At 37.9% G+C, this 18,836-nt stretch overlaps 1 protein-coding gene across 3 annotated transcripts in view; it reads left to right on the top strand.

The window, feature by feature from the left end:
- Nucleotides 1-18,836, top strand: part of LOC137640264 (zinc finger protein 385D-like) — a 124,261-nt gene that overhangs the window by 74,708 nt on the left and 30,717 nt on the right. For all 3 annotated transcript variants that reach the window (XM_068372858.1, XM_068372859.1, XM_068372860.1), the window contains 2 exons: nt 2,495-2,717; nt 8,231-8,391. In XM_068372858.1, coding sequence (XP_068228959.1) covers nt 2,495-2,717; nt 8,231-8,391 — 384 coding nt within the window. The remainder of the gene's footprint in view (nt 1-2,494; nt 2,718-8,230; nt 8,392-18,836) is intronic.

The following is an 18,836-nucleotide window of genomic DNA, read 5'->3' on the forward strand; positions in this document are numbered from 1 at the left end:
ATCCCAGACCCCAAGGGCCTCTGGCAAGATGCATTCCAACAATGGTGGGACAACATCGACATTTTGCCTTTCCCCCTGTTCTGTCTGATGAGGAGGGTACTCAACAAGGCCAGAACATCGGTCAACCTTTCAATGACCCTCATAGCTCCGCTATGGCATCACGCAGAATGGTTTCCGGACCTTCTGCAACTCCTGACGGAGTCTCCAAGAGAACTCCCTCCACAACATGATCTACTCAAACAGCCACATGCCAACATATTCCATAAAGCTCACGCCTGAAGACTATCCAGCATCTCCTCTCTCAGAGAGGATTTTTGCAATACGTTGCAATCAGAATGTCTGGACACCTATGAAAGTCATCAGCAGCAGTCTACCAGGCAAAGTGAGTCTTCTGTGGTTGGTGTCATGGAAGGGGTATCTCTCCTCTCGATGCCACTATTCCACCAATAGCAGAGTTCCTCGTATGTTGCGGGAAGAAATGCGCCTGTCAGTCTCGGCGGTAAAAGGCTATCGCTGAGCCTTAAGCCTCACCTTTAGACTGAATGGAATGGACATTTTTTCATCGCTAGAACTTTCCTTACTTATATGGAGTTATGAACTTACCTGTCCTCAGTCTGAAGTGAGACCTCCCCCATGGAACGTGGTTCGAGTTCTCAGGTCTCTTTAAGTGACCTCCCTATGAACCATTACGCCAGACAACAGATCGCCATCTAACTTGGAAGACGGTATTTCTGCTAGCTTTGGCTTCGGCCAAGCGAGTTAGTGAACTTCATGGTCTCTCATACGACATCGCCCATTCAAGGAGAAGAGGGAGGTAACTTTCAGCTTCGTCCCTGATTTTATTGCCAAGACTCAGAACCCGGGAGTAGCAGATCCTCAATTCGACTCCTTCCAGATTTCGAGTTTTCGTTCTGTAACAGATGACCTTGATCATCTCTTACTCTGCCCAGTGAGGAGTTTGAGGCTGTACCTTAAGAGAACAGCCGCAGCCCGTCCTCGTGTGCTTGCACTCTTCGTCAGCATAGGAAGGACCAGGATCAAGAGGAGGGTCACCAAGAACACAATCTCAGCATGGATTTGCAAGGTTATAGATCATGCACTGAATCCAGACCCTCCTTCACGTTGCCCTAGAGCTCATGATGTCAGGGGCATAGCTACATCCCTGGCATTCAAGAGGAACTTCTCAGTGACGCAGGTTCTTCAGGCTGGGGGTGTGGGAATGACAAACTACATTCACATCCCGCTACCGGCAAGACGTGACCCACAGGAGACTTGATAAGTTTTCTATCGGTCCTGTGGTGGCTGCACAACAGCTGGTATAATACCTCAAGCTCCTTATTGGACAAGTAGCAGAAGGTTTAGGGCACTGTTACCCGGTTTTAGTCAGCGTGAAGGAAAAGGTACGTCTGGCTCTTATTCTTTTCTTTATCCTCCTCTCTCTTGGGGAAAGCAGCATCCTGGGTTTTCTGCACAAGCTGACCACAAACCACTGCAGGTAAACCATGCTCCCTTGTGTACCTAGTATTAAACTAATACTGTTGCGTCCCCATACCCTGGCGACGTGGTATTGGGAAAGTGGTTACAACAGTTTTTCCTACTAAAGACTCTGAATAACTTTACCTGGACAGTCACACTTGTATATATCTCGACACACAGATTGCGTAGGCCGCGGACCTTTCGTAGCAAGGTTTTAGCGAGGTGCAGGGCCCACTTATTTTTGAGTACTAACATACTAAGATAATGAGCCCCCGGGTAAAAGCCAGATTGGCAGGGACGTCTGCCCTAAATAAATAGCGTAGGTTTGTTTTTCAGTTACCGAACAAATGACAAATTCGTAGATGATTTGTATTTTTCCTAACGATACAAACCTTAGCTATTTATACAAACTTGCCCACCAGCCCTATTCACCTTGAAGTCCTACCTCCAAGCAAAGTGAGCTAAATCACCGGTGTGTGAGTGGGAGCTTCCCCCCCCCCCCCTACCCCCGCTAACTAGTGATATGGGTAGTTAACCCTCGCCAAATTTTAATGGCTCGTCATTTCAGCTATGCAGAAAGTAATACCCCTAAATAAATAGCTAAGGTTTGTATCGTTAGGAAAAATACAAATTATCTACGAATTTGTCATGTTTAATTGAATTTTATCATTATAAATTTGTATGGTTTCCTCATTCCTTTTCTATTTCAATGCATGACAGTAGCATCTAAAAGCCCTCTTTTCATCTATTTAAATTTTTGTCGGTATTGATTACAGTATTACTATATTTGAAGTGCATTATCTTAGATACTGTATCAATGTAAAAGTAGATAAAAGTTTGTTAAAATATTTGAATATTTTTATTTTAGATATGAGGTTGTCTTTAGGTGTTTATGAAAATTATTGTTTTTGGCCTTCAATAGCATACAGTATATATGACTATCCCTGTTTGGTTGAAATATCTTCTAGTGTAATGCTAAATCATGCTGAATCATGCAATAATCATTGTATATTTGCAGGTAAAATCTCAAGATTTACTTAGATCTTTAGAGGAAAAAGAAAAGGGTTTCGAAAGAGATGACGTCAGTGGTGTTATTCGGTGCACCGTATGTGATGTAACTGTCAATTCTCCGCAGCTTTTAGCAACACACATCGCTGGAAATAAGCACAAACAGAGGGCAAACAAGAAGGCGGGAGGTGCGACAAACGGTCCACCTGCCAAAAAAATGTGCACTGGTGCAGGTGAGTAATACTGAGTTTTACAACAGAAAGTATAGAATAAAATTTATAGTCTTTCACGCTGTAAAAATGGGTAAGACAAAATGTGGCTTTTAAATTTTCAAGTAGGACTTGCTAAGAAGAAACTACAAAAGTATCTATTCTGTATTATAAACGTGTCGTAAACTTTAGTATTTGTATGTGTGTTTGATACCTAATCTCCATTCTGGCTTCCGAAAATTAAACAGAAAGCCCTGTAAGGGGTTATTGCCCTCAGGCAATACTTTAGGGTATTTCCAGCATTCTTGTGATCCTTAGCTGCTCTTACTTTTCAGCCTTCTACTATACTTATCTTCCATCTTGCTTTCCAACCTCTGAACTTTCCTTCAGACAGCAGTGGGCCCATTGCTGAGCCTTGTGGCCCAAATTTATAGATCCTATAAACAGTTCTATTTTCTTGATACAGTATCTATTGCATGATTTTAGCCATAGGTAGAGTTTTACATGACAGTGAAATATAGGAAACATTGAAAATTTGGTTAATGAATGTCACTAAATCAGTATTCTTTGCATAGAAGAGGCACCAGCTGTAGTTTGATAAATGGTTTCAGTTGTTTGCACCTGGTTTTATTTTATTATTTATTCTAACTGTCAGGGCTGTGGAGTCTGTACCAAAACCTTTCGACTCCTACTCCTACTCCTTTATACAATATTTACTCCAAAATCAATTATATCCTGTTAATTGCAAGAAAACAAATATATATATATATTTTTTTTTACTTGATGTTAGTATACTATCAACATGTCTGTGGCCAAGTAACTGCCTTTTTTTAATTATTGTCCAATGTACAGTCTTGGTGAAATGAAACTGATGACGACACAGATTTAGGAAAAATAAACCCGTACTCTTATCAAACAAGCGTTGTATTATTAAAAAAGCCAACTCCACCTTGGTAAAAATTTTCAATATTAAATGAAAACTGAAACTTCAAGTTAATCTTTTTTAGTGGTATGAAGTCACTAAATAACTAAATAAATAAAATCACTCATATGAAAAAATGAAAATATTACTGAATTCCTATGGAATTTTATGAGATTTAAACATTTGTTCTTAGGAACAAAATTGCCTCAGTCAGGTCTTCTTTTATTGAAGCCTTTAGATCTGATCTGATTATTTACAGTGCAGAAAAGTCTTTCAACACAGACTTGGGTGGAGGGCATTGCTGTCAGAGGTCTAGCTACATCACGGATGATCTTTGGATAAGCTTGGATGGCTTCTTCTACTGTCACTTTCATAGATCGATCAAACTTTTCTATTTCATTCAAAGCATCAGAGAAATCTTGTTAATTTCATCATCTTAGTGTCTGTTGCATCTTCGCTTCGACGAGGCTTAACATGTGTTTGTTCTTTTGGGTCACAGTAGGAATCAAAGTCTACTTTTGCACCATCAGTGCTTTTAGTTTCTTTGGCTGGTAGTTGAGGCGCCTCTGGTTCGTTAATTCCATATCAAAGCTGGTAGCTTTGACATGAGTGTTGCTAGTTCATAGAGGGCCTCTTTTCCTTTAGAATGTTGTTTCTTACATGCCATTTCATGTATCACTCACCCATTCTTATATTCCACTATACTCACATAATTTACAATTTTACACATGGACCATCGGCTTGATAATATACTATATAATTTGCCACATAAATCTTGAAAATATACGATAAATGAGCAACTTGCAAGTCCAAGTCTGCTGATATCTCTCTCTCTCATTTTTTTTTATAATTACTAGCGGCTTGTTTAGATGGTACGGTGCTTCCCTCAGTCCAAGTTCATCATATCGAACATAATCTAAGACATACTTTAATTACCATTGAATGCATGAGTGTTAGAATGTAATAAACAATTTTGATTGAATTGATAAAATCCCTTCTGATGGAAAGACACGTGTTTTCTAACATGAATGCCCTCGCTTACATTTTGTTACTATACACAATCTATCCTTTACTTCCCATTCCAGGGATTGATACAATCATTTGAGAAACCAAATTAGAACAGACTAACTTTCATACTGTACTTCTTTTCTTTATCACATTTCCCACTTCAATGGGTTAGAAAATCAAGAGATAAGGATAAAGTATCGGAAGTACGATATAATCATTGCGTAAACTTAAGCAGCCACAATAACTCACCAAAAATAAAAATAAAATTTTTTTTTTGTAATGAATAATTGAATCAAATAGCGGTTGTTTTGCTTGCATATTGATCACCGTACGTCAGTAAACAAAGTAGCATAAGACTGACATTTTGACATTATATCTTGTTCACTATGGAGAAAAGATCAAGAAAATATGCTGCCAAATATAAACTAACAACTGTAAATGAAGGCGAGAAAACAAACAATATTTATAGCCACTATTCTGTTTGGAATCGGAGAAAGCTGTGTAGGAAACTGGAGGAAATAAAGTTAAATTTAGTGGGAACCTATAAATTTGGAAATCGCATTAATGTAAAAACCAGATTTTGAAGATAAAGTTACAGTGTCTAAAAACAGAGAATATAATTTTGGTATAACCCGATATAGTTAATAATTTCGTAAGCTTTATAATCAAGCACTACAGAGCTAAAAAACATATACAGTATATATTTATATAAGTTATTGTGCATCTGCAACTTGAATGAAACTCCGATTAACTTCTCTATGCGATTCAATTCAAAAGTAAACAAAATATGAGAAGTATTTCAAATAAAACTTGATTTTGGTTTGCTAATTGGAAGATGATAGATCAAGAAATAATTGTTACTTTTAAAAAATATGAAATATCCTTTGGTAGATTACCTTAATCAGCTGATTTGGAAACACAAACAGTGGAAAAGATTATATAACCGTAAAAAATGGGGAAGATTATAATTCGCCATGATTTTATTTGAAAATACGATACTAAGATGTGGATATTACATGCATTATTATTGAATACAGTTAAGTAAAACATCAGTTTGATCAAAATCTGGTTTATTTGAATTATAGCTGTCTGCTTTTACCAGAATGAATGGATATACAGTTTGAACAACGACGTAGCCTAGTGCAAGAGTGGATATGCTAATATTATACCTCATGTGTGATGCGACCCTATTGAATTTAGCTTCAAAATTATGTTACGCGATTATGTAAGGTATTTGTGTTATATAGCAATTCAGATCCAGTCGGAGTCGGAGTCAGGACAATTTTAACGACTCCGACTCCTCTGAATCAAAATTGCTTTGACTCCTCGACTCCGACTCCACAGCCCTGCTTACTGGCATTCGTGCAGTAATAGATTTGCACACTTGGAATTATCTAACTCCCTGGGTGGTAAAAAGAAGGTGTGGGTCTTTTCAGCTTCTAGATTTTTTTTTTGGTAAATTGTTAAACTTGGTATCTGCTATCCTACTTGAATATAGATATGATGATTATTATTATATTATGAATTTTATTTGAAGAACCAATGAGTTACAGTTCTAGTCTTTCAAAAGATTTTTTCCAAAGAGGAATGAAAAAATTAGTTGGAAAAAAGATGTTTAATATAAGAAATAGCCAATACCAGACAATGACTATGAAATGTAGCATTTATTTTAATAGATTTATCCAATATGCATCCCCTTTTCATCACTAAAATTTTCCTGTAAGGCTTGGTGAAGTTTTTCATATGGTCGCTTGTATTTGTACATTCAAAATTTTCCACTTTTTTTTTCTTATCCAAACTTTTTGTCGCAGCCCCATAATAGTCAGAAATCCGGACTCCTGACTAGGTGATCTGGTTAAACTACTTGATAACAAAAATGATAATTAGTGTACCATCAGAAAATAATGCCTAGTATCTTAAAGGTTAAAATTTGGGTATACGTACAGTAAGCCCTCAGTTTACAATGGTTTCAATTTACAACGTTTTGTTGATACAATGCATCTCCCATAAAGGAATTTAATTATGTTTTTGTTAGTTTCATTGTATAATTCTACATTAATATCCTAGCTATGTTTCCATGTCAAAAATGGATTTTTGTCCTTTATTAGGACTTAAACTGCATTAGCATACTGTAGGTGAGTGAATTTTGTGCTTATGTACATACTGTACTGTATTTAGGTGTATTTCTACTTGCATTAAAACTCGAGTTACGACACGTAGGAAAGGATCTCCTTTGCAATCAGAAGACCTGCTGTACTTGGTGAAACCTGTCAGCTTCTATGTGGCCAGTATGGTTTATAAAGAATGTTTGCTGTATCCTTTCATCTCCCAGCTGTATTTCTTTTTACTCCATTTTATTTCTTGTCCAATCTCTCTCATTACTTCCCATTTGACTGTCCATCTCATCTCGCTCTTATGTGTCCCGTTTTCTTATGAATTTACTTAGAAATCTTTCAGGCAAGCCATATGAGAGGTTAGGAATGTTACATTGGTGTTTCTCAAAAGTTATTTGTAATTTATCTGTTTGCACTCTGATTCATCACTCCATTTTTGGCTTTTCTTAGGTATTCTTAAAATAGAAAGCTGAAAGTCTGTCTTATGAGACAGCATCCGAGAGAAACTTGCCAAGTGACATGAAAATAATAGAGCTGTATATAGAGTAAAGGTAGTTTTTAGTTGTATTGTTAACAGTAAAACAATAGTGGCTTAATTTTGTTTTGTTGACTAGAAATGTTATGTATCCCATTGTACAGTATTGCTAATGACCAATTCTTTTTGGGTTTTAAATATCTGCACACCAGGGTCATGGAACAGACGGTGGGAGGGGGGGGTGCATTAGGACATAGCTCCTAAAAAGAAACTGTAAACCAGCCTATTTATAGTTCTGGCTAATACAGTATTTCTGTACGTTCAGTCGAGCAGATATTCTTATTAGCTCTCTTAAGGGAATATATGAATATGTATTTAGTGTGGTTTTTTATGCAATGAAAGGGAACTGCATATTGTCAATTCCTGAACATTATTCTCATAATTGACTCTATTTCTGATATCCTATTTTATCCTTTAATTGTATTTAGAAACCAAAAATATTTAGGTTATTTTAAAATCCGAGCCATACCAGCCTTGCGTAACAGTGTAATATGATACTGTTTACTGTTTATCCTTTTCATAATATTTGGTCAGGTAAATAGATTAGCTAAAATTTTAATGTTTCATTTGTAATACACAAGCTTTAGGAAAGCACTGAGTGGGAGTACTTTTGTTTTGTATGGCACTAGTTCTTTTGTTGTAACTTTGGTAATTATCGCAGCAATTTTTATTTTTTTTTATTTTTGTGTTTCAAATTAAGTGCCAATGCACAGGTACTCCAGTACCATCAGTAATTTTGTTTAGCTTCACAACGATAAGGCTGTCCATCTTGAAAAGGGTTGTGTAACTGAAGTCCCTGTTTTAGTCATTATATATTGTTTTCTTTTCTTCTCCTCTTCCCATCTGTTGATATGATTGAATAATCAAGCATGATAATCGGTCGTGGGCCCTATGATGGGTTTTAGTGAGACCGATTCATCACTGCCAATGTTCTGATTATCAATCATCTTCACTGTAGGGGTCACAGGGCAGGAGGTAAGCGCAGCCGCCAACGGGGGAAGCTCGCTAACCATAGACATCCCTGACTGCGTACAAAAGCTAGAGGAAACCAAGGGTGGTGGAAAGTACATCTGCAATCCCTGCCAGGCGCACTGCAATTCAGAACAACAGTTAGCTCAGGTAAGTGCATAATTGATAGTATTTTATTTCCAGGAATAATATTTTTCCCACATGATAGGTAGCAGCAGTAGGGGATTCAGCAGTATGAAGCTTCATCTGTGGTGGAAATGTGAGAGGTTGGGCTGTGGCACCCTAGCAGTACCAGCTGAACTCGGCTGAGTCCCTGGTTAGGCTGGAGGAACGTAGAGAGTAGAGGTCCCCTTTTTTTGTTTTGTTTCTTTGTTGATGTCGGCTACCCCCCAAAATTGGGGGAAGTGCCTTTGGTATATAGATAGATAGATGATTAGTGTGATCCATATCCTCGCAATAAAATTTATTTTTACATTAGGTTCCACATTTACTTTGCAGTTTTAATGCTTTCATAGATTATCTAGGGATGGGATGATACAAAACATTGCTTGTATGTAAAATATCAGAGTGGTTGCCTATCTTAGTATCAGATATATTTGTTGTTTTTTAAATAATTCAAAGCTATAAATATACCTACTTTATTGTCTTTAGATTATTCAGCTATTCACAAATCCATAATTTCTTAATCAGTTAAAGTAGGGTAACTTGTTTTTTAATTAAGCTTTGATTTACATGGACCTTTCATTACAAGCTTATTTTAAGACATCGTGTCTGTATTTGCTTGGTTTTTATGGTTGCATGTCTTCTGATTGCATATTCTCAGAAGTTTGTATTAAATAACTGGTGATTTACTCTTCCTCCATATTTTTTTTTTCTTTTTGCTTATAGTGTATATGAGATGCTTTTTTTATTATCATGGTTTACAACTAGAGATACATGATAGAAAGCAATTTTTTTTTCTGACAAAGAAAGATACAGTACTGTACTATGATTACTGTGGAGTTCAAAACTGGTAGGGTTAAAGGGACACTATTAAGAAGCATGTATATCATCTGCAGTTTACTGCAAGCAGCCCCCTTTTACAAGTTGTGAAAATTCACTCCCAAAAAAAGGTCATGTTCATTGAATAGTTCTTTTCTCCTTGGAATGGATATAGAATCACAAGAAAATATTAGTCTAAGCTAGTGTTTAAGCTTTGGTATTATTATGTAAATCTGTATAAATCGTGAAAAATTTATAACCTTTTAACCTTTTTACCCCCAGGCTATTTGGAAATTTCCAACCCTTAACCCCCAGGGGGTTATTTTTTTCCCCAGCACATTTTGCAGTATATTTTTTTAAAAATTGCTCTAACAGCCTTAATTTTTGTCATAGAGAGGTCAGGTTGGTCTCATTCTCTTGGAAAATGCCTGAATTTTCTCAAAAAAATTATCAAAAATATGAAAAAAATTTTATAGCATTTTTTTGCAAGGACGTACCGGTACGTCCATGGGGGTAAAGGGATGGCTTTGGGAAACGTACCAGTACGTCCTTTGGGGGTAAAAGGGTTAAGATCTTGAGGAATTATGCAAATGATTCATGATGTGTTTTTCCAATTTTGTTTCGACTAAAATAGGAGGCAGAGAGAAAGTAGTTTAACTGTATTTTAGAAGTGATATAAAATGCCATAGATTGGCATACAGTATTATGGATGGTTATTGAATCTATAGGGACTGATTAGGCTATGCAATTGCCATGGAAATTTTTTGTGTATGATTTATAATTGCTGTAAGTACAAGTGGATATCTTCTTGGTAATACTGCCATTCATCTAACAATTCGTTTATTTATATTTGGTTTTTCTGTAAATTCACTTTTTATATATAAAATATTTATTTTAATGTTGTTACTGTTCTTAGAACATTTAATTTTAATTGTTCATTACTTGTCTTGGTAGTTTATTTCCTTTTCTCGCTGTGCTATTTTCCCTATTGAAGCCCTTGGGCTTATGAATGTTAAAAGTTAAAGGTGTTGGGTTCCAGTTCCATCAGAATAGATGCTCACCAGAACGTCATCCAGGTAAGCCCAACCACAGCAGTAGCGCCCCAAGTAAACAGCTTAAACTAATTGTCCTAGGTGGGATCGATCTGATGCAATGCAAAATGCTAGACAAGAAGGCCAGTACAGTAGTTGGAAAAGTATCTTGCTTTTCCAACTAGTGTTGTAGCTTAGGAAGTAATAATAATAATAATGTTTGGAAGTATTGTTAGCCTTCAGCTTTTCCAATGTGGTAACAAACCCTCATTGTTTTAAGACTGGGGATAATTTTTGCTTGAAGCTAGCAGCCTGTGGATTTTTAAATCTGTGTCATGGTGGACTGAGTTGAGTTACCAGACAGTCTTGCCATTATAGGGAGCTCACTTTCATTCAAGCTGTTACGTTATTAGACCTCTTATGCTCTGCACAATGCCCCATGCTGAAGAGATTATGTTGCTTCCCCTCTTACATGAATGAAGTGTTATGTTTATTATGGAAACTAAATATCATATGGAGATGCAAAATTGCCCTGGTAAAAGCTTGTGGTTTTCACGGCCATGAGGATCTTGAAGAAACTGACTTGTCACATTATGTCATAGCTCTATAGCGATTATCACTTTTGTTGTGTGCAGAAGCCCTTTCTGTATACAGGAATCCCCTGTTTGGAACATCTGGCTTGGACTTTTCCTGATAGTGCAAGGTTAGGAAGAAGCAGTTGCTTAAGAGTAAAGGAATTTTCTCCCGGTATAGCACTTGGCCTAAATGGATGTTGTTTGCACTAGTAAAGTATGTGCTCATGACCAAAATTCTCTGAAGTGTACAAAGAATGTGCCGTGTCTGTTGTGGGTGACTGTCTTGGAGTATCACAAACACTGAGGAGTACTGTCCACAACAGTTTAAAAGAAAGAATTGTTGTAGTTTAATTTTTGATAGTTATGTATACACCCAAAAGTATTCCCTTTTATAACAATCTACACAGTTAAAATCTATGATAATGATAAGTATTATGTGCCAACATCCTACCAAGTGGATTGGGCCCTAGACAAGTTCTGTTTTGAAATCCTCTCCTGATCCACATTTCTACATTAGCCACACTTCCTGTGGTATCACCAGTCTGTGACTTGGTTATGTTTCATAGCTGGAGACTATCCAGCATCACTTCCTAAGTGAAAAGCTTTACTTGAAGGTCATCTTCGACGGTCCCTTATTAGCAGTCTATATGGAAAGTGGGCTATTTTCTATGATTGGTGTTTTAAAAGGAGGTAAATCTGTCGGTACAGCTATTCAACAAGTTCTGGATTTCCTTGTCTACATATGCTGAGAGAAGCTCCTCTCTTTCTCAGCTGTGAACGGCTACAGTTTGGCCATAAAGCCAAGTCTTAAGGCTGGAAATGTGGATTCCTCTCATGAGAGGTATCAGAGCTTTGAACAGTTTTGCCCACCCTGGGAACTAGGGTCCTCAAAATGGGATGTGATTCCTTGTTCTCTGGGTACACTCGTTCACTGTTTGACCCACTTAGGAGCTTGTCAAAGGGCATTCTGATTCTCAAGACCCCTTACTCAGAACCTCTAGCTTAAGATTCAAGGGTAACGAACTTTTTTTTTTACTTTTGAACTAGATCTCTCACTCCAAGAAATGGAATTCAATATCATTTGTCTATTCCCTGCTTCTGACAGTATGTTTGTCATTGTCAGTTCCATTCCTCCAAAATATTTTGGGTAAAGGTTAAGACAATGTAGATCTCATGAGGTTTCTGTTGCAGTACCTGTGGATGACTCTATAACTCAGGCCTGAACGTTGAGGGCTCTTCCATGGGCAGGTCCAAGATCACTTTTTTTTAGGCTTTGTGAAGTAATCAAACATTCCTATGCCTTGTCTAAAGCCTAAGGAAATTTCTTTCCTTACATGAGGGCTCACAAAGTCGTACATTGATCCTTTACTCGGTTTCAGGAATAACATGTTAAGTCATTAGGTATTGAAGGTTGCTGCCAGGAAGTAAGTCATTCCCATTCTTGTACCTTTGAGAAGTTCCCCACAGGTTGTTTAGTTTTCTTGGCTTCCTCTCAGAACAGACAAGCATCTTGTCTATGATAATGACGAGTCGAGATTAGATTGAAAATGACTGGCTTTTCTTACTCTTTCTTTCCCCCTCCCTTTAGGGGTCAGTAGTCAGGCTGTTACATGCTATCCTGTACATCAGATGTAAGTAAGCTATGCACTTGAGCTCATACTTTACAAACACTTTATTAGAGGCAACCCCTACATCTTTTATCAAAGTGGGGATATCAGTGGTATACTCAAACTCATTGCTCCTATGAACCTTAGGGGGTGTGGCAGTTGTTATAATTGTTAAACGCACTTTTCCTTACAAGAGGGAACAAGTTCTTTCCTTGCTTTCATCTCATTTTATGAAAAGAATTTTGGCACATCATAACAGATTCTTCCTCACACGTGAGTCACTTAATATTTGATTTTGGGTTCATCATCCTGGCTCTTTATCAAGGCAAGATAGAACACATTATCCAGGAAGGAAAGAAGCCTCCACCATAGTAACGGGAGACTTCCTCTTACTGGACAGTGGGTGCACAATATGTTGAAAGTGACAATGTTTACTGCGCCAGAAAAAAATTTAAACAAATATAACCTCCCTGCTCTGCTATCTGGAAACTGTGGTTAGAAAATGCATCAGCTGCTAGCCTTGGGCCTAAGAGATTCCCTATTGTGGCTATTTTAAGAGCTGTGTTCTTAACCCCATCCCAACAATATACTTTAAAGCATGCAAGGTACAAGGGTGTATTATTTGCCAGAAATGTCATTTACAAATATAAACCATATGGAAGTTAATGTCCTTTGTTTATCCTTTCTTCGGCCAACCAATTATGTCTTTTAAGATTCCAGCCTTTTTCCCTGATTGTACATACATCATATACCAAGGCACGGTGTCCGGACAATTCGGTCCCGGACAATTCGCTCCCGGACAATTCGGTCCTGGATAATTCGGTCCCGGGCAATTCGGTACTAGGACAATTCAGTACCAGGACAATTCGGTACCAATTGATTCTTATGAATAAACAGTATTTTTCCAATTTTTTTCGTTTCTCAAATTCCTATCAGTTCTAAGCATTACTTTTAACAAAAAATTTGTGCTTATGTTAGTATAGATATAAAAAGTCTAATTGATTTATCCTTGTTTGTGCGATAAATTAAAAAAAAATACTTTTTTAGTGTATTATATAAAAAATAAAACAGTAAAAACCATACACTTCTTATGTTAAAAGTATGTATATAAAAATAAAATAGTAAAAACTATACATTTCTTGTCGTTAAAAGCATATAGAAAAGATTTAAACTTTAATATTATGAGCGATTGCTTTAAGGAAGTGCATTCTTATTGCTTGATTATATTTCTGTACTAGATGAATGATTCGCTTGTCACCATCGCTGTACTTCTTTTTTTTTGACTGATTCATCCCCGTTTCGTAGCATTTATAATTTGAATACTGTATATGAATATGAACATATGAATTTTCAAAATAAGAGACAATAGGTTGAGGGATATCATCATCATCAACCAATTCATCAAAGGCATCCGCAACCTGATTTAAAGGTAAAAATGCTAAGGCTATAAAACATCTCAATTTAAGAGTGAATATGTCATCTTCGTACCATCAGTATTTTCTTTGTTTTTGGTACACGCAGTTTTCCTTATCAACTAATTTCGTTTTTCCCTTTTCCGACTATGCAGTTGCAAGACTTCATTGTGTGAATGATGGGTGAAGCTAGACTAAAAAGTCTGGAATAAAGAAACTATTAAAATCGTTTTGTTTATATTTTTTTCTTTAAACCAAGGGGATAACCAAACTGATCGTTTAAATAATAAAGTAGTTAGGTGGATTGTTCAAGTTATTTGTAAACAACTACTGAATAACGAAACTAAGTAGTTAGGTATTTAGGTAATATTATATATAAATAGTTCATAATATGTAATATAGAAATATCATATTTTCCTGATTTAGACATTTTGAAAAATGACCAGCCTGGTACAGAATTGTCCTAGTACCGAATTGTCCGGGACCGAACTGTCCAGGACCGAATTGCCCGGGACCGAATTGTCCTAGCACCCAAGGCACTTCCCCCAATATTGGGGGGTAGCCAACATCAAACAAATGAAACAAAAAAGGGGACGTCTCCTCTCTACTTTTTTGTTTCATTTATTTGATGTCGGCTACCTCCCAAAATTGGGGAAAGTGCCTTGTATAAGGGCTATTTCTAATATGATGCCTTACTCCCCCCCCTTCTCATCTCACCATTGACTTTGAAACTTGCAATTCTAGTGTTTATTCATGACTGTTTAAGGGCAATTTCATTGTATTTCTATGTTGGCACACTAAAATTAAAACTGAAAGCACCCAACTGAAATGTAGATAGAATACCTAGGTTTGATTCTACTAAGCCTTTGGAAGATGAGCACAGGGAAACCTTTGCAATTGAATGTAGGAATTGATTTACGGTCTTGGAGACTCACAGAGAGATTACTTGAGTACCATATGTAGAGATCATGATGAGGGGCAGAGGAAGATGGTTTGGGTTTGCTCTTTGCACTCCCCAAGAGAGATTAGTTCACCAAAGGTTTAGCTGGTCTCCCCAAGGCACTAGAAGAGTTAAAAGAGCCAGGCTTACATGGCTGAGGACTATCAAGTGTGAAGTAGGAGATGATGAATGGGGAAGTATTGATTTAAAAGCTAAAGATAGAGACTCTCTCTCTCTCTCTCTCTCTCTCTCTCTCTCTCTCTCTCTCTCTCTCTCTCTCTCTCTCTCTCTCTCTCTCTCTCCCTCTCCCTCTCCCTCTCCCTCTCCCTCTCCCTCTCCCTCTCCCTCTCTCTCTCTCTCTCTCTCTCTCTCTCTCTCTCTCTCTCTCTCTCTCTCTCTCTCTGTGTGTGTGTGTGTGTGTGTGTTTATAGACTTCTTGCGTCAAAGTACTGTATATCGTTATTTATCGTGGAATTATTACTTGTTCACACAATCACTTCACTTTCACTATAAAATAGAGTCAATGTGCTTTACTATTACTTAAGATAAAATAGTATAGCAAATTAAATTTCTGAAGTTTTCTTTAGTCACTTCATAATGATTAGAAATTCTTTTCAAAGGAAAAGTAAATGAAAGTGGCATCCTTTTCTGTTGATTAGAGTAAAATACAATAGAAATAAAATCCTTTTTTTGAATTTATTCTTTAATCAGCAGTAAAACAAATAAGCATGGAAATATAAGTTATATAATAAGTGTAGAGTACATGTATATCCAGTGGTGAAAAATGTTGGTTGCAGCTACTGAGGCGGTATCCGATACCTCACAGTGAATGTGTTTTTAGATAAACGTTTCACGTTAAAAATAGCATTTTGTTGTTTTAATCAAAACAAATAATTTGGTGTTCTTGCATGAATAACAGTTCGGTATTCATATAACTACAGTACACTGTATTCGCAAGTGTATTACAGGTATTACTTTTTCCATGTTTTCATTCCTTAAATATATATGGAAATTACTTCTGCTCTTCAATTTTTGCTAGTTATTATTCTTTTGTAATGTAGGGAGGTGTGTTAAAATATCCTAACATAATACAAAAATTTATGCTAGTCCTAATTCTTGGGTAGTATCATGATATTGGTGTGTATATGAGGTTTCTTTTTTTTTTATTGCTCATAACATTTGTTGATCCCTTATCTCAAAATACAGTAGATTATTTCAGGTTCCTATATCTTATGTGTTGCATTTAATATTAATATCTTGCATTCTTAAAAATTTTGAATATTCTAATCACATATATTCCAGATTTGTACTGATCTTATCTTTGAAAGCTTTGGGAGGTTACAGAGTCCACATGCAACTAGCCATATTTTATGTGCTATGTATTATCATGTAATTACTGATTTTTTTTTTAAGTACATTAATTCCTTTTTTCTCCACCACTACTCTCCTTATCTAGTTTGTGAAATTATGTACACCCTTTGGGATGGTACGACTTCTTTTAACCTTGTACATGCTACCATGTCTCATATATGCACACACTGTACAATGTATCTTTGTTATCTAATGACTCGACAATGTTTATTTGACACTTTTGGTATATGTTTACTGACCTTACATGTAGCACACTGTGGAAAATATCTACTCATCTTTTATCTGTTTATTGTACTGTGGTCACAATACAGTTAGCATTTCATGTTTACTTATGCATATACAATGTCTTTGGACAATATTGATACCTTTAATTGATTTGCACACTTAACACAGCAATTGTATTGCCATTTGTTGCACATAAGGTGCTCTTGTGTAGAGAGATGACTGCTTTTAGCCATATGCAACTAATATCACTAATTTATCTTGTTTGATCTCTCGTCTTTCAAGATCAGATGGCGCTATAATGGCCATAAGGAAGCCCTGCCCACCTGCTTGTCACAGAATAGCCCCTTTTGTCTTTAGCCACAGCTGGTATAGGTGTGCCCATGCGCTCCCCTCTCTAATATTAGATGTTTTTTTTCTTAATCCCTTTTGTGATACTCCTTTGAGGGGCTGTTATTTTACTACTCCTTTCCTTGTAAGTAGTTGTTCCGGTGTAAATACAAACCCTCCGCTATTTATAGTGGTATACTTTCGGTGTAGCTGAAAGATGAGCCTTGATAATTTTAGTGAGGGATAACTACCCATCTGCTAGTTAGCAGGTGGGGGTTCGGGTAGACTGGCCACCTCTCGGCTGAATAACCACTTTACGTTTTGGCTCGGTAGAGAGCGGACATGCTGCCCTTCTCTCCCGCAAAGACTTGCCTTGATTGTTTTTCTGTTTAATTTTGATTTTCTCTCTTTTGTGTCTGTTTTTATCTTATAAAGTACATATATATGCGTGTATACATATATGAATAGAAATATACCCTTATGTTGTTAAATACTTGTAACTTTAATTACTGTTGACATCGTATCCGGCGTTCTCCGCCGTAAGGGAGTTGTCATTGTTTTGATACTACTCACTTGCGTAGGTGGTCGGCAGGTCCTACACACTCCCGTGTGTTTGTTTCATTACTTGAGTTAAAGTTTATAACAGTTCAGGCCCCTTTCGAGGAATTCTCTTACAAGGAAGGTGATTTATTCCCTGAATAGTTCATGTTATGCAGCGGAGTTATGAATTGTAATTCATCACAACTTTTATTTCCTTTTCTAACAGATAGCAGCGACGTAGAACGCAAGGCCGATGGCCTGTGGCAGCTCGCGAGCTGCCCACTTTACGAGGTAGCACTCGTTGCCGACCTTCAATCTTGAACAAGGCTTGTTGATGGGAAGCATAGATTGCTGCCTGGAGGTTTGCCTCCAGGGGTTGGAGAACCTTCCCTTACGAGGGAGTGTTAACCTTCCCTAGAGTTGGGCTCCCCTCCCCTTCTGAGGGAGAGCTTCCCCACTTCAGCCGTAGAGCAACCTTCCCTCTTTCGGGAAGAATTGCTGACAGCTCGACGAGATCTGCTTCTGCTGTCTCGTTGTCGAAGACTGTACTTCTTCCCCTTGAGTGGGGAAAAGCAAGTCCTATGCTTGTTCCTCCTTCGAGGGGAACTTCTCTTTCGTTCGCAAGAGATTGTTACGCCTATACTTTTTTCCCATTGAGCTAAGAGAAAGCTTGTCTTAGGCGATGGCCTCCTTCGGGAGGACTTCTCTCTCGTTCGCAAGAGAGTGATTATTACGCCTACGCTTTTTTCCCATAGAGCTGGCAGAAAGCTTGTCTTAGGCGATGTCGAACGAGAGGGAGATTATTATGCCTCTCGTGAACCTAGTCGCTAAGACTTCTACTCTTACGACAAAGAGTTTTCAGACTCTCGTCGCGCAGAGCATTCGCGCGCACCCGACCAACTTGGTGCGAGCGATCATCGTCGCGCGGAGCGTTCATGCGCGCCCTACTAACGTGGTGCAAGCGATCATCATCGCACTCGCGCGACCAACTACACGTACACGATCAACACTTGAACTCTCAGGTGCCTGCATCCCAACAGGAGTTAGTGATGAAGTTCCTAGCCGCACGAGTTCTGACAGAGCGCGTGATCGTGGTTCGCGATCCTCTGTTACTCCCCCCTGGAATTCCCACCTCTAGACACAGCTCTTCCTCGCACTTTTGTCATGTGACAGAACAGCGTTGCTCGACGCTAGACACTCCAAGCGCCTGCTCTTGCTGTTCTTACGTCTCAGTCAAAAGAGAATTTTCTCGGTTTAACATCCTCGCGGAACCAAACCTGCCTCTCTTCGGTGGCTACCTCGTCCTCGGACGAAGTACCATCTCTCTTTTTGGCGGCAGGGGGTAACCCTCCTTCAAGGAGACACCCATTAGTCTCTCCAGTCTCATAGGCCTCCATCACCGCGGAGACAATAGTCGCCTACGCGACTACGCCCAGATCTTATCCCTAAGGGTAAGCCTGTGACAATCTTGCTTGCTGGGAAGCCTCCCTCAGGCGAGAGGGTTGAGAAACCTGCCAAGGTTCCTAAACCTTGAAGGATACTTGGTACCTAAGGGTTTCTGTCTATCCTTCTACCTAAGGGTTTCC

The sequence above is a fragment of the Palaemon carinicauda genome, chromosome 4 (genome assembly GCF_036898095.1).
Source record: "Palaemon carinicauda isolate YSFRI2023 chromosome 4, ASM3689809v2, whole genome shotgun sequence".
NCBI lineage: Eukaryota > Metazoa > Arthropoda > Malacostraca > Decapoda > Palaemonidae > Palaemon > Palaemon carinicauda.